Source organism: Callithrix jacchus, chromosome 11 (genome assembly GCF_049354715.1).
Source record: "Callithrix jacchus isolate 240 chromosome 11, calJac240_pri, whole genome shotgun sequence".
NCBI classification, from domain to species: Eukaryota; Metazoa; Chordata; class Mammalia; order Primates; family Cebidae; genus Callithrix; species Callithrix jacchus.
In genome coordinates, this window is record NC_133512.1 from 37,578,041 (window position 1) to 37,593,827 (window position 15,787).

General features: G+C 39.7%; 1 protein-coding gene and 1 long non-coding RNA gene across 3 annotated transcripts in view; one reads left to right on the forward strand and one right to left on the reverse strand.

The window, feature by feature from the left end:
* Window positions 1-15,787, reverse strand: part of ABCB5 (ATP binding cassette subfamily B member 5) — a 118,735-nt gene that overhangs the window by 51,339 nt on the left and 51,609 nt on the right. The window contains exons 15-18 of the mRNA XM_035253686.3: window positions 13,738-13,878; window positions 4,047-4,190; window positions 2,285-2,389; window positions 2,071-2,148 (exon numbers count right to left, since the gene is read on the reverse strand). Of these exons, the coding sequence (XP_035109577.1) occupies window positions 2,071-2,148; window positions 2,285-2,389; window positions 4,047-4,190; window positions 13,738-13,878 (468 nt within the window). The remainder of the gene's footprint in view (window positions 1-2,070; window positions 2,149-2,284; window positions 2,390-4,046; window positions 4,191-13,737; window positions 13,879-15,787) is intronic.
* The window catches only part of LOC118143665 (uncharacterized), a 31,791-nt gene continuing 26,720 nt past the window's right edge, over window positions 10,717-15,787 (forward strand). For both annotated transcript variants that reach the window (XR_013523707.1, XR_013523708.1), the window contains exon 1: window positions 10,717-11,037. This is a non-coding gene — a long non-coding RNA (uncharacterized LOC118143665). The remainder of the gene's footprint in view (window positions 11,038-15,787) is intronic.

The following is a 15,787-nucleotide window of genomic DNA, read 5'->3' on the forward strand; positions in this document are numbered from 1 at the left end:
AGTTCCTCTCATTAAACTGGCTCATGGCCTTGAGATTCTTCCACTAAAAGCATTCCATGAACAGAAAGAAACTTCGAAGTAATATTTGGAAAAATTAAAATTTACATTCTTCTGTATAAAAACAAACATTTAGGAATTCAGGAAACGTTTTCAAAGGTATCTAGAAATTTAAAATAAATTTATATGGATAGGGAAAAAGATACATTTTAAAAATGAAACATAAATGAGCAGAAATTGTCAACAAATGTGAAATATAGTATTGGGTAATGAAAGTCTCAACTTATTTCATGGAAGATTTGTGGCAAAGACATAAATTATTCATACATTAAAAAATAATAATAATGAGGTCAGGTGTGATGGCTCACGCCTGTAATCCTAGCACTGTGGGAGGCTGAGGCAGGTGAATCACCTGAGGCAGGAGTTCGAGACTAGCCTGGCCAGCTTGGTGAAATCTTGTTTCTACTAAAAATACAAAAATGAGCCGGGCGTTGTGGCAGGTACCTGTAATCCCAGCTACTTGGGAGGCTGAGGCAGGAGAATCACTTGAACCCAGGAAGTGGAGGTTGCAGTGAGCTGAGATATGCCATTGCACTCCGGCCTGGGTGACAAGAGTGAGACTCCATCTGAAAATAAATAAATAGGCTGGGCACTGTGGCTCACGCTTGTAATCCCAGCACTTTGGGAGGCCGAGGTGGGCGGATTATGAGGTCCAGAGATTGAGACCACGGTGAAACCCCATCTCTACTAAAAAATACAAAAATTAGCTGGGCATGGTGAGGCAAGCCTGTGGTCCCAGCTACTCGGGAGGCTGAGGCAGGAGAATTGTTTGAAACAGGGAGGCGGAGGTTGCAGTGAGCCAAGATTGGGCCACTGCACTCCAGCCTGGAGCCTGGCAACAGAGCAAGACTCTGTCTCAAAAAAAAAAAAAATAATAATAAATAAAAATATAAATAAATAAATAAATAAATAAATAAAATAATGTACAAGTTTAACATGAGAGGTATATGCTGGCATCAAACTGATTTACGATCCTACAAGTAGACTTTTGTTTTTCTGGATTAAGGAGTGTCTCAAAATGTGGAACATGAAGCAGAGATGGGACCTTTTTGAACAGAAGGTATAAGGTCACCGATAGATTTAGAGCATCATGTTGCCGGGGAAACCTCCAACTTGCTCCCCTGCACTTTGTATCTTGTAGCTCCCTAAAGTAGAGTTGTTGCATGGCAGCCTTCAGAGAACTGCTCCTAAAAGTCCCAAGATTTAAAAATGGGATTTGACGACTCCGCTGGAGTGACAGTAACTCTATTTCTGAAAAGAAATCACCCTGGCAGGAAGCTATTTGCTCCTGCCTGGTGAGTTTTGGTGACAGAAAGTGAAGTGAAGGGCTACTAATGATTACTGGCTTTCAGGGTAACCCAATACATTTTAGCCTCGTGAAAGAATTTTAGAGGTGCCAGTCTGAGACATTCCTTCCATTTGCCTCCAAGACTCACTTCTCAAGATTACTACTTGATCCACCTATTTTTAGTTATTTCACAGAGGTGACTGATCATCTGCATGAGGCATGCAGACCTGGCAGCTAGACCGATGTTATGTAAGCTCAGGACTCTTCTGATAAAGGCAGAGATTGGTTGCTTTAAGAAGTATAGAGTCCAAAACTTAAGCTATGCCCATGGATTAGAACTAGTGAAATTAACAACTCCTTTTTAGATACGTTCCCAAGATATGGTAGCTCTTCTCCTTTTGTTTTAATTTGGCCTTCCATTCTGATCCTGGAACACTACCTCACTCATTAAAAGAAAGATTTGTCAAGATGAATGCAAGGAACCGTGAGTAGATCCTACTTTTTTTCTATAAGCTGTATTTTTGAACATCACACTTTGGACTTGCTTCTTTTAGAAAAATATAAGACTTCTGACATCAGAGTTTGCTGCTCAGAACAAAAAGAGTGTGCTTTCAAAGGATCCAAAAAGAAGGATTATGTCAAAAACTGACTTGAGACAGAATTAAAGCTAGATTGTTTTTCAACAAATTTTAAATACAATAAGAAAAATTCAACTTAACACTGACCTGGTATAACATGGCTTTGAAGGCCAAGTGTCTTAATCTCATGGTTAAAATTTCCCCTGCTCTGCCGTAAAATAATCCCTGAAAAACAAACAAACAAACAAAAATCTACGTTCTTTTCCTTTGTAACATTTAGTTGATATATTTTTAACTCAAATAGAAAGAATGACAATAAAAAGTAATTACGCTGAGGCTTGTTTTTTTATTAAATTCTTACCTGCATGAAATAACTGACAAAGCAAATAACACCCAAAATGACGAATATCATGGAATAAATTTCTGCATCATGCTTTAATGTGGTTTTATCATTATTTCCAAACATCTGAAAAGGAACATATTTTTTTATCAGGTGTTTGGAGGAAAATATAAAAGAAACAGAAAAAAAAATTTCTATATATCGGGAGTTTTAAAATTCTCTCTCTCCCTCTTTTCCTTCCTTCCTTCCTTCCTTCCTTCCTTCCTTCCTTCCTTCCTTCCTTCCTTCCTTCTCTCTCTCTCTCTCTCTCTCTTTCTTCTTTTTTCTTTTTTTGAGACAGAGTCTTGCTCTGTCACCCAGGCTGGAGTGCAGTGGCATGATCTCAATCTCGGCTCACTGCAACCTCTGCCTCCCAGGTTCAAGCAATTCTCATGCCTCAGGCTCCGAGTAGCTGGTATTATAGGTGTGCACCACCACACCTGGCTAATTTTTATATTTTTAGTAAAGATGGGGTTTCACTATATTGGCCAGACTGGTCTCGAATTCCTGACCTCAAGCGATCTGCCTGCCTCAGCCTCCCAAAGTGTTGGGATTACAGGCCTGAGCCACTGTGCCTGGTTTAAAATATATTTCAACATAAAAATAAAACTACACACATATCTGTGGAAAGAAAGTGCACCATTATGCTATCTTCTGCATTCATTATCTATGATAAAAAAACTTGCTTTTAATTCTCTTAAACTATGTAAATATGAGATCTGAAAAATGAGTCATTTATCTGTTATTATCACAGTATATTTCCAAAGAAACTACCAGTTTGTTTGAATAATTATTTCGAATAATTTTAGATCCCTCAAGTTTCTTAGTATTCTTCTAGTTAAGTAGTACCTGCAAGGTGAGACTTTTTAACGTGCTCCTGGAAATTGTTCTTAGAAATGAGTAATTGTACATCCACAGGCATTTATATTGATACAGTATAGCTGTGCAAATTAGGGATACTAAAGTTCCGGGCTAGAACTTCAGTTAACATTGAAGAGTAAGCATGGATCTTGTAAGATCCTTAAACTCACCAGCTGTCCTGAGTCCTTTAGCATAAACCCAAACTCATTGTTTCTTCTCCCTGAGCTGGCTGGTAAGAAAAGAAATTACAATTGTTCCCACTAGTTGAAAGGAAAGTAGTTGTATTTGCCTATTTTATTTCTTCAGCGTTTTGGAGTGCTGATCTAGCGCTGGAGTCAAAATTAGAAAACAGGCCAGGCATGGTGGCTCACGCCTGTAATCCCAGCACTTTGGGAGGTGAGGCAGGTGAATCACGAGGTCAAGGGATTGAGATCATCCTGGCCAACATGGTGAAACTCTGTTTCTACTAAAAATACAAAACTTAGTGGGGAGTGGTGGTGTGTGCCTGTAGTACCAGCTACTCGGGAGGCTGAGGCAGGAGGATCGCTTGAATCGGGGGTGGGGGGTGGGGGGGTGGAGGTTGCAGTGATCAAGCTACTGCATTCCAGGCTGGCAAAAGAGTGAGACTCCATCTAAAAAAAAAAAAATTAGAAAACAAAGCAATTCCTTCACTGATTCAACAATGCCCAGCAGCACACTTTACAATAGATGCTGGCTTATCTCCTGGAAACATTAACTAACCTTCCTATCATGGACCTCACACTAGTGGCAGCACACTAAAAGTCCCAGTTTTCCTCTGGTGGATCAGACTGCTACAAACTTGTTCTCTTGGGTCATAATTTCTTTAAATTGTTAAAAATATTAGCAAATTGGTTTAACTTACAGTTATAATTTTTGCAAAGATGATGGAAAACACAGGATGAACAGTTCCATTTAGAACAGAAGCCAATGTCCCCAGAACCACAAAAGGCCATTCAGACTTGTTTAACTTGAAAATTTTTAATAGAGACACTTCAGGAAGACTTACCTAAAAATAAGACATGTTCGTTAACAATGCCTGTTTGTGAGCATAATAGAATCGAGGGAAGTTAGCCCACCATAAACAGAATTATAATGTATAACATCAAATATAACAGTAGGGTAGAAAATGTTTTTCTTAGAAAATTCACCGCCATTATTATTTTTATAGTTGTTATTATTATTATTTGGGACAGAGTCTTGCTCTGTCACCAGGCTGGAGTGCAGTGGTGCATATCTTGGCTCACTGCAACCTCCGCCTCCCGGGTTCAAACGATTTTCCTGCCTCAGCCTCCCAAGTAGCTGGGATTCCAGGTGCATGACACCACACCCAGCTAATTTTTGTATTTTTAATAGAGATGGAGTTTCACCATGTTGGTCAGGCTGGTCTCAAGCTCCTGACCTTGTGATCCACCTGCCTTGGCCTCCCAAAGTGCTGGGATTACAGGCGTGAGCCACTGTGCCCAACATCTGCCCATATTATTAATGATGACCCTAAAGCATAAAATGAAAGAAGCTTTGCCAAAAGTGACTGTGCAATATCACCTTTTGACATTTCACTCAGTTGCTATCATTTAAAAGTAAAACTAAGTCACATGTAATTGTTAAGGGTCACAAAAGAAATGATAGGTTTATTTTTTTTTTACTCTTGTTAAACTGGATTTCATACTACAGGATAGGAAAAAATCTAGGCAGAAGCTAAGAAAAGAAAATACAGAAGGTAAAAGTTTCATTACGATCTCAAACGTGAAAGTTGGAAAGTTTTATGATGTATTTACAAAAACATTTTCCTAATCCCTTGGCTTGTTTTGGAGTTCTTATTTACAAGCAAAATATTGCAGTATCTGAGCATGTTATTTAAACTCACCAAGCCTGTCTCCTCATCTTTCCAAGGAGAATGGTATCAGTTCCTATATTGTAGGATTGTCTATACAATTAAGCTTTATTCAATACATTTGCGACTCAGTGTATTTGCAAATAATAAACACCTAATAAATGCTTGCAGCCATTGCTCTTTCTGATGTTTTACAGAGGAAGGATTATATTACACAAAATTTCAGGTTTTATACAGAGAAAGCACAATGCAAGTCATCATTCTGGCGTCTGCCAGCCCTTCCTAGGATACGTGGAAGGTGACAAGGGGAGGTAGTGGTCACAGTGGTCAGAGGATAAATAATATGATAACAATCTCTCTTTGCTCTTGACTGCAATAAGTAGTGTATTTCCGAATCTTCAAAATTCTTGTGAACAGCTTTATAGTGTATAATTATTCTGAGTAGGGAAGTAGACAATGAATTATTTGGTATTTCATTCATTAAAACTTCCTCATGGCATTCACTCTTAAAATAATCACATTTATGAATCTAATAGCCAGAGAATTCCTCAAGAAAGGCTGTAAAATAGTTTAAAATTCTTGTTCTCAGCTCAGTCTGGTCACTATAAGGCAGACTGTTGTTTGGACAACAGAACTTTCAAATTCCGATGCCTTTAAAGTCCACTTTCAGGCTCGCTAACCCACATTTATATTTGGTTACTTAATACTTTGATTTTATCCATCATTTTTCCTGCTGATGTTTTCTAAAGCTCATCATCAAAAAGGGCACAACCTTTCAGTTAGGTCACTGTTCAAAAGAATATACAGAAATTTTAAAAGGTGCACAACAACTCTTTATCAAGCACTAAGCATCGAGCTGAGTGCTTTACAAAATTACCTTGTTTTGTAAGAAAATTAAAATTAAGCATGTCCCAGGGCACCAGTAAATTACAGAGTCAGGAAATTAAGAGAGCTATCTTCTTCCTATAGCATGATCTATGTTACACAGGTCATTTAAAGACGTTCTTTTGCCTCTGGAAAAATACACAATAAAAGATTTAAAATGATATTATTTAAATAGTTTTGTCAAGATAGAAAATAATTAAATAAGATAAAAACAAAACAAAAATTTCAGTAAAATCATAAAATCATAAAGTGCTGTGTTAAATATGAGACAGGTTGTACATGTGTTAAACTATTCTGACATAGAAATGTAAAACAGATATAAAGAGATACGAGTGTTAAAAAGTGATACCTAAAATATTTTAAATTTAATTTGATGCAGTTTAGAGCTTTCTTGAGTTGTAGTTTTCATATAACAAAGTGCACATATTTGAAATGTATAATTAGATAAATGTGGACACAACTCCACACTCATGAAAGCATCACAAAAGTCAAGATAATAAACATATCTGTTACCCCAGACGTTTTCTCTTGCTTTTTTATCAGCCCTCTCTCCATATGTCTTGGTTGCCGGTCCTCTTCCTCCTTTAGTCCTGTAACTACTGATATGCTTTCAGTCACTATAGATTAGTTCGCATTTTTAGAACATTATATAAATAAAATAATACATTATCCACTCCTTTTCAGATAGCTTCTTTTGCTCAACATACGTATTTTGAGATTTATCCATGCTGCTGCATACATCAGCATATCATGTCTTCTTATTGCTGCATAGTATTTCATTGTATGGCTATCTCATAAATTATTATTATTATTATTTTTTAATTGTATTTGGGCTCTGGGGTACATGTGCACATCCTGCATCCTACTGGATTGTTGCATAAGTACATACATGCCTTGGTGGTTTGCTGTCTCCATCTCCCACAACCCCGTTGCCTACATCAGGCATCTATCCTGGTGTTATCCCTCTCTTCCTCCCCACCATCTCCTGCTGTCCCCCCTCCCTTCCCCTCCCCTCCATCCCCCCATCTAGTCCTGTGAGTCTTGCTCCCTTCCCTGTGCCCAAGTGTTCTCATTGTTCATCACCCGCCTATGAGTGAAAACATGTGGTGTTTGGTTTTCTGTTCTTGTGTCAGTTTGCTGAGAATGATCTCTAGGTTCATCCATGTCTCTACAAAGGACATGAACTCACCATTTTTTATGGCTGCATAGTATTTCATGGTGTATATGTGCCACATTTTTTTTTTGTCCAGTCTATCATCAATGGGCATTTGGGTTTATTTCAGGTCTTTCTATCGTAAACAGTGCTGCAATGAACATACGTGTGCATGTGTCTTTATGATAGAATGATTTATAATCCTTTGGGTATATACCCAGTAATGGGATTACTGGGTCAAATGGAATTTCTATTTCTAGATCCTTGAGAAATCATCACACTGTTTTCCACGATGGTTGAACTAATTTATACTCCCACCAACAGTGTAAAAGTGTTCCTATTTCTCCACATCCTTTCTAGCAACTGTTGTCTCCAGATTTTTTAATGATCGCCATTCTAACTGGCATGAGATGGTATCTCAATGTGGTTTTGCTTTGCATTTCTCTAATGATCAGTGATGATGAGCATTTTTTCATATGTTTGTTGGCTGCATATTTGTCTTCTTTTGAAAAGTGTCTGTTCATATTCTTCTCCTACTTTTGGATGGGTTTGTTTGATTTTTTCCTGTAAATCTGCTTTAGTTCTTTGTAGATTCTGGATATTAGCCCTTTGTCTGATGGGTAGATTGTGAAAATTTTTTCCCATTCTGTTGGTTGCCGGTTTACTCTAATGATTGTTTCTTTTGCTTGCTATGCAGAGCTCTTAAGTTTAATTAGGTCCCATTTGTCTATTTTGTCTTTCGTTGCCATTGCTTTTGGTATTTTAGTCATGAAGTCCTTGCCTGTGCCTATGTCACGAATGGTTGTGACTAGGTTTTCTTCTGGGTTTTTATGGTGTTAGTTCTGATGTTTAGATCTTAAATCCATCTGGAGTTAATTTTTGTATAATGTGTAAGGAAGGGGTCCAGTTTCAGCTTCCTGCTTATGGCTAGCCAGTTTTCACAACAAAGTTTATTAAACAGGGAATTCTTTCCCCATTGCTTGTTTTTGTCTGGTTTGTCAAAGATCAGATGGTTATAGATGCGTGGCTTTGCTTCTGAGGCCTCTGTTCTGTTCCATTGGTCTATATCTCTGTTTTGGTACCAGTACCATGCTGTTTTGCTTACTGTAGCCTTGTAGTATAGTTTGAAATCAGGTAGCATGATGCCTCCAGCTTCGTTCTTTTTGCTTGGCTATGTGGGCTCTCTTTTGGTTCCATATGAAGTTTAAGGTGGTTTTTTCCAGTTCTGTGAAGGTAAATGGTAGGTTGATGGGGATAGCATTGAATCTATAAATTACTTTGGGCAGTATGGTCATTTTCACAATATTGATTCTTCCTAACCATGAGCATGGAATGTTTTTCCATCTGTTTGTGTCCTCTGTTATTTCCTTGATCAGTGGTTTGTAGTTCTCCTTGAAGAGATCTTTTACCTCCATTGTAAATTATATTCCTAGGTATTTTATTCTCTTTGTAGCAATTGTAAATGGGAGTTCACTCATTATTTGGCTCTCTGTTTGTCTGTTACTGGTGTATAGGAATGCTTGTGATTTTTGCACATTGATTTTGTATCCTGAGACCTTGCCAAAGTTGCTTATCAGCTTAAGGAGGTTTTGGGCTGAGATGATGGGGTCTTCTAAATATATGATCATGTCATCTGCAAATAGGGACAATTTGACTTCTTCTTTTCCTAATTGAATGCGCTTTATTTCTTTTTCTTGCCTAATTGCTCTGGCTAGAACTTCCAATACTATGCTGAACAGAAGTGGTGAGAGAGGGCATCCTTGTCTAGCACCAGTTTTTAAAGGGAATGCTTCTAATTTTTTCCCATTCAGTATGATGTTGGTTGTGGGTTTGCCAAAACATAAATAACATCTTAATGTTTTGAGATACGTTTCATCGATACCTAGGTTATTGAGAGTTTTTGGCATAAAGCTCTGTTGAATTTTGTCAAAGGCCTTCTCTGCATCTATTGAGATAATCATGTGGTTTTTGTCTTTGGTTCTGTTTATGTGGTGAATTACGTTTATAGATTTGTGTATGTTGAACCAGCCTTGCATCCCCAGGATGAAGCCTACTTGATTGTGGTGGATAAGCTTTTTGATGTGCTGTTGGATTCAGTTTGCCAGTATTTTATTGAAGATTTTTGCATCAATGTTCATCATGGACATTGGCCTATAGTGTTCTTTTTTAGTTGTGTCTCTGCCAGATTTTGGTATTAGGATGATGTTGGTCTCATAGAAAGAGTTAGGGAGGATTCCCTCTTTCTTTATTGTTTGGAATAGTTTCAACAGGTATGGTATCAGCTCCTCTTTGTATGTCTGGTAGAATTCGGCTGTGAACCTGTCTGAACCTAGACTTTTTTTGGTTGGTAGGCTATTAATTGCTGCCTTGACTTCAGACCTTGTTATTGGTCTATTCAGGGTTTCAACTTCTTCTTGGCTTAGTTTTGGGAGTGTGCAAGTGTCCAGCAATTTATCTATTTCTTCCAGATTTACTGGTTTATGTGCATAGAGTTGTTTGTAGTATTCTCTGATGGTAGTTTGTATTTCCTTGGTTTATGTGCATAGAGTTGTTTGTAGTAATCTCTGATGGTAGTTTGTATTTCCAAGGAATCAGTGGTGATCTCCCCACTGACTGGCTGGATATGAAATTCTGGATTGAAAATTCTTTTCTTTAACGATATTGAATATTGGCCCCCACTCCCTTCTAGTTTGCAGGTTTTCTGCTGAGAGATCCACTGTGAATCTGATAGTCTTTCTTCTGTGGGTGACTCGACCTTCCTCTCTGGCTGCCCTTAGGATTTTTTCCTTCATTTCAACCCTGGTGAATCTCATAACTATGTGCCTTGGGGTTGTTCATCTTGAGGACTATCTCTGTGGTGTTCTCTGTATTTGAATGTTGGCCTGCCTTGTTAGTTTTGGAAATTCTCTTGGATAATATCTTGAAGAGTGTTTTCCAACTTGGATTCATTATTCAGGTATGCTGATCAAGCATAGATTAGGTTTTTTCACATAATCCCATAGTTCTTGGAGTCTTTGTTCATTTCTTTTCACTCTTTTTTCTCTAATCTTGCCTTCTCATTTTATTTCATTGATTTGATCTTCTATCTCTGATATCCTTTCTTCTGCTTGATCAATTCGGCTGTTGAAACTTGATATACAAGTTCAACAGCTGAATCAAAGTTCTCGTGCTGTGTTTTTCAGCTCCGGCAAGTCGTTCATGTTCTTGTCTAAGCTGTTTATTCTTGTTAGCATTTCATCTAACCTTTTTTCAAGGTTCTCAGTTTCTTTGCATTGGGTTAGAACATGGTCTTTTAACTCAGAGAAGTTTGTTATTACCCACCTTCTGAAGCCTGCTTCTGTCAATTCATCAGATTCATTCTCTGTCTTTTTTTGTTCCCTTGATTGTGTGGAGTTGCGATCCCTGGGAGGAGAAGAGGTGTTCTGTTTTTGATGGTTTCATCCTTTTTGTGCTTATTTTCCCCATCTTCGTGGATTTATTTCCCTTTAATCTTTGAAGTTGTAGATTTCAGGAGTCTCTGAGCAGCCTTTTTGTTTTCTACTGAGGTTGAAGCTGTGTCTTTTTTGGCCTGTAGAGGGCGTTGCTGGGCTCTCTCGGGTTCAGTCGGGTTGTTGGGTGGGTGGGTCCTTCCTGGAGTTTGTTTGCCGGTGAGATTAGCTCCGCCTTCCCAATGGCGTCTCTCCCAGAGCTGGATCTTCCTGGTTGGGGTCAAACTGGTGTATTTGCTGCCTAGCTCTCTAGCAAGGGCTTCAGTTTGAATTCTGTGAAGGTGGGGCCTGCCAAGCTTTATGGTCTGTTTCCCTGCTTTCAACTCTGCCTCCCTCTGTGGGACGTCAGTCCAGCTGGTTTAGTCCAAACTCCCCCAGGTCTGTGGGACAACTTGCTGGGCTGGTCGGTAGCCGCTGCTCAGATTTGCATCAACTACCCACAGCGTCCCACCTTCCGGCAGGGCTCTTGTGGACCGTGGGTTGCAGGAGGGATGAGGTAAGCACAGGATCGGACACGGAGCAACGACGGGGTTAAGTCCCTGACCCTCCCAGTCGGCTGCACGTTTCAGGTGGGGACGCCCCTCCGCTTTATTCCTCCCCTAGGCGTCTTTCGCCCTGTGGCTCCTTCCCTGGGCCTAAATTCAGTGCCCTATCAGTCCCACAGAAACTAACCCAGCCCTTTGTTTGGAATCGTGAAGTCCTCTAGCCCTCTGAGTCTAATTCGCTGGGAGCTGCATTCCGGTGCTAGCTTCTCTCGGCCATCTTGCCCATTGACCCACCCCCCAATCTCACAAATTATTAATCCATCCACCTGTTGATATAAATTTGTGTGGTCCCCACTTTTAGGCTATTACACATAAAACTGCTATGAACAGTCATATACAAGGCTTTGTGTGGACTTATACTTTCATTTCTCTTGAGTAAATACTAGAAATGAAATGGCTGGATCATTTAGTAGGTGAATGTTTCACTTCTTAAGAAACTGCCAAATTGTTTTCCCAAGTACCTTTAGCATTTTATCCTCCCACCAGCTAAATAAGTTCCAGTTGCACCACACTATTACCAATGCTTGGCACAATCAGCCTTTTTAGATTTAACGAATCTAATCGGTGTATAGTGATAACTCATTGTGATTTTCTTTTGCATTTGTGCAGTGACCAACCACATTAGGAGTCTTTTTGTGTGCTTATTTTATTTATATTTATATCAGAGAAGGATTCTTGCTCTGTTGCTCAGGCTGGGACACAGTGGCATGATCATAGCTCAGTGCAGCCTGGAACCCCTAAACTTCAGCGATCCCCCACTTCAACCTTCCAAGTAGCTATTATTATAGACATAAGCCAGCTCATTATTGATTATTATAGTTTCTAGTTTCTTCACTTCCTTGTTCATTTTTGACTGGATTACCATCTGAAAGAGTTCCTTAAAAATATGGCCATTTGACCAGTCGTTAGCTTATTTCTTGGTTGTAGGACTCTGTCTCTGTTTCCTGCCCTCTAAGGCTCAAGCCTGGCATTGGCTAAACAGGTTTTTCAGCCTCCTTTTCAGAGCAGGTCTGTGCTCTTGTCCAGTTCACCACTGTGCTTTTGCTCTGGTTCTAATGTGAGGAGATATTCCTCTTGTTTTAGAGCCTAGATCCATCTAATTGGTTTTTCTCTTTTTATATTTTATCATTTCCATGTTTGTGGAGTACATAGTTGTATCAGATTGTAAACCAACTATATGATTTTGTCCAGAAATCTGGAAATTCCTTTTTAATTTTCTGTTTTTTATCTTTCTTAGGTTTTGAAAATCCACTTTATAAATATGGTGAATTTTTAGACATAGAGGCAGATTTACATAGCAGTTGATGAGGCAGTTACAGCAGCGATCAATAGATGTTTTAAAACAGTGTTTCCTACACTCTTGCCTAGTGTCTTGGTACAAACTTTCTTGTACTATATTCTTGCATACATTTGCTATATGGTGTACCATCTATACCATTATTTTTCTTTGCATGCTTATTTTTTTAAATGGACTTCAAAAAATTAGCAGAAAAGAAAAAAATGTCTATGTGTAAATGCTATAGAGGACCACATACCTAAAAGGAAAGAGTTGTAGCTAAATTAAAAACAATAGACTAACAATGCCAGAGAAGGGCAAGAGGGCTTTTGGGACAGATAATCCAGGAGCTTCAGGCAGATAATTGACAGATGAGACCAAGGAAAGTGGGCATGAATATGGCAAGAACAGCTATGAGGCGATTCAATCTCAAGTCTCTGTCCATTTCCAAGGAGAAGAAGGAAACTAATTTGGGAGGAAACAATGGGCCAAGGATAGGTGTGGGATGGTATGGATGTTGGAGGTTGGGGATTGAAGCTGAGATACAGGGGCAAGGGTGAGGGATTTCAAGGCATATGAGGTTACAGAGCACCAGGGGCTAGCAAAGATCACCTGGGGTTGGGAAGAGGGCTGGGGCTCAGCAAATGGGGAGGCTGGGAGAAGCATGGGTTAAGGTGAGATTAAGATGAAATCATGTTTTGTAAAAGGGTACCACAGGGAATGTTCAGGGTGTGGGGTGGATTCTCAAAGCAGGTGTTGGGCATATTAAGAGAAGGGAGCTGGAATTGAGACAGAGAAGTGAGACTTCAGGTGCAGATGGGGACTGACTAGAAGTATGAGGGGTATCAGTGGAAGGAGTGTCAAAGCAAGTGGAGTGGGGCTTGGGCAGAGCCTGGGAGCCTGGGGGTAGGAGGGGCACAGTAAGCATGAGAACAGATACTCTCACCCAAGTGAGTTGTGCCCTGGGACTGCAGGCCTGGGATGTATACATGAGGGACCTATCTGCATTCTGGGTGTGGCATGCATTTATGCTCTGATCTGACTCAAATTAATCTTGTGCCTCACCAGTAGTATCTGTATCACATATGCCAAGGCACTGTTTTAACCCATGGTTTGCTTCACAGGAAAATATCGTGTAACAGTCTTATGAGATTTTTTTTCCCCCAGTAAGGAAGGACCTCTGATATAAATGCAGCCTTATTAGACAGCCTTACCTAGAGTGTCATGCTGATGCTAGAGCAAAGTTAGGGAAAGACATATTTTGTGAGCTTAGTGCTACAGTAATATTTTATTATAGATACATTTAAAATTTTATGCGGATTAAGTCAAAATCAGAAAGCATGCAGGAAAAACTGGTTGATAGCTGAGCTATTACCTCTTTAGACTGGATGGATTCCTCAGCCTTGTCAGTGAGGTCTGACTTGATGCTATTCACAGAGCACAGAGGAAGTGAGTTGGTCTTTCTTTCAGTAGGATATGTCATTGACTCCATTTGTTCATCAGCTTTTTTAATATCCTTACAGGAAGAATATACAGTTTATCATTATGAGAATGCCTTAAAAATTCAAAGACACTTTATTAAGCATCCCTTTAAAGCTGTTATTGTCTTTGCTATTGAAAGTGGCATATTCTGCCGGCGCGGTGGCTCAAGCCTGTAATCCCAGCACTTTGGGAGGCCGAGGCGGGTGGATCATGAGGTCAACAGATTCGAGACCATCCTGGTCAACATGGTGAAACCCCGTCTCTACTAAAAATACAAAAAATTAGTTGGGCATGGTGGTGCGTGCCTGTAATCCCAGCTACTCAGGAGGCTGAGGCAGGAGAATTGCCTGACGCCAGGAGGCAGAGGTTGCCGTGAGCCACGATCGCGCCATTGCACTGCAGGCTGGGTACCAAGAGCGAAACTCCGTCTCAAAAAAAAAAAAAAAAAAAAAAAGAAAGTGGCATATTCTAATGTAGTTCTTGCTGAACAGCTTTCAGGCTTGATAGAGAGCTATTAAGTCTATCTCGTACTAAAATGTTAGTGACTGGCAATAGCTCACTGTCCCTTCTTTTTTAAGGACCTATATAATAACCTGCAGAAAACAGTACCTTAATCCAAAACAGTTATATCACTAGCAAGGAGAGATCTTAGTAAAAGGAGCTTCTTGAGACAGAAGATACTGTTGCTGGTGCCTTCTTCCTAGCCATTTCTGGATCTTATAAATTTGTGGTATTTAGTTGGGTACTTATATGTGAGGCTGGGCCTCAGAGAGACCTTGGGAGACAATCATGCTTTCCAAAGTGTAAATGAAAAACAAAACTCAGAGGGCCTGATCCCAAACAATAAGAAGTTCCAAAGCAATCAAATTAACCTTAAAGGCCAGGCACAATTGTCACCCCTGTAATCCCAGCACTTTAAGGGGCTGAGGCAGGAGGATCACTTCAGGCCAGGAGTTCTGGACCAGCCTGGCCAACATGGTGAAACCCTGTCTCTACTAAAAATACAAAAAATTAGTTTGTTGTAGTCGCGCGTGCCTGTGATCCCAGCTACTCAGGAGGTGGAGGCTGCAGTGAGCCAAGATGGCACCACTACATTCCAGCCTGGGTGACAGAGCAAGACTCTGCCTCAAAATAAAAATGTTTAACCTTCAAGAAACTGTTTATTGATACATTATAGGATAGAACAAAGTTCAAAACCAAATTGCTCTAGGTCTAGTTTTTCTTTCTCTTGCTACTCATGAGAACACTTTAGTGAAATAACAGAGCTACAGATTCTCTGTTCATTTGAATATGGTGTGAGTAAATCTGTGACTTTCCCAGGAAGCGATGGGAGGAGGAGGACGAGAGAAATGAGAAGCCCAGCTAGGATGCTAGTAGGTCCAGTCAGTGTGGGGAAGAGATGAAACATGTAGGTTGATTTAGGTCCACCAGGAGAATGTGCACATGGAATACTTTCCAGGGACACTGCGACTCTTTGACAAGCTTAACAGTTGGTCATTTAAAGAGACAATGAACTTTGAATAGCCCTGGACTGTCCAAACATCTTTAATCAGGCATTCCTTTTGCTATCATTTTCCTTTTTTCCCTGTAAATATCTCTACTGTGAAAGAAATATTTTATGTGGCTTTGAAATTTTTTATTTTTTGTTTTTATTATTTATTTGTTTTTTAGAGAGTAGGTCTCACTGTGTTGCCCAAGCTGGTGTTAAACTCCTTGGCTGAAATGGTCCTCCTGTTTCAGCCTGCCAAGTAGCTGGGATTACAGGAACCAGCCATCATGTCCTGCAAGGCTTTCCTCCCCCACCCCCAGGAGTTACTTACTTTGTGGCAAGTTTACAATAAAACTTTGACCTTTCCTCATAATAAATTTCCTGAGAAGGTGCTTTAATTGGTCAAAGAAAATTTCTTTTCCTGATTAAGTTGCTGGACAAAATAATGATGACA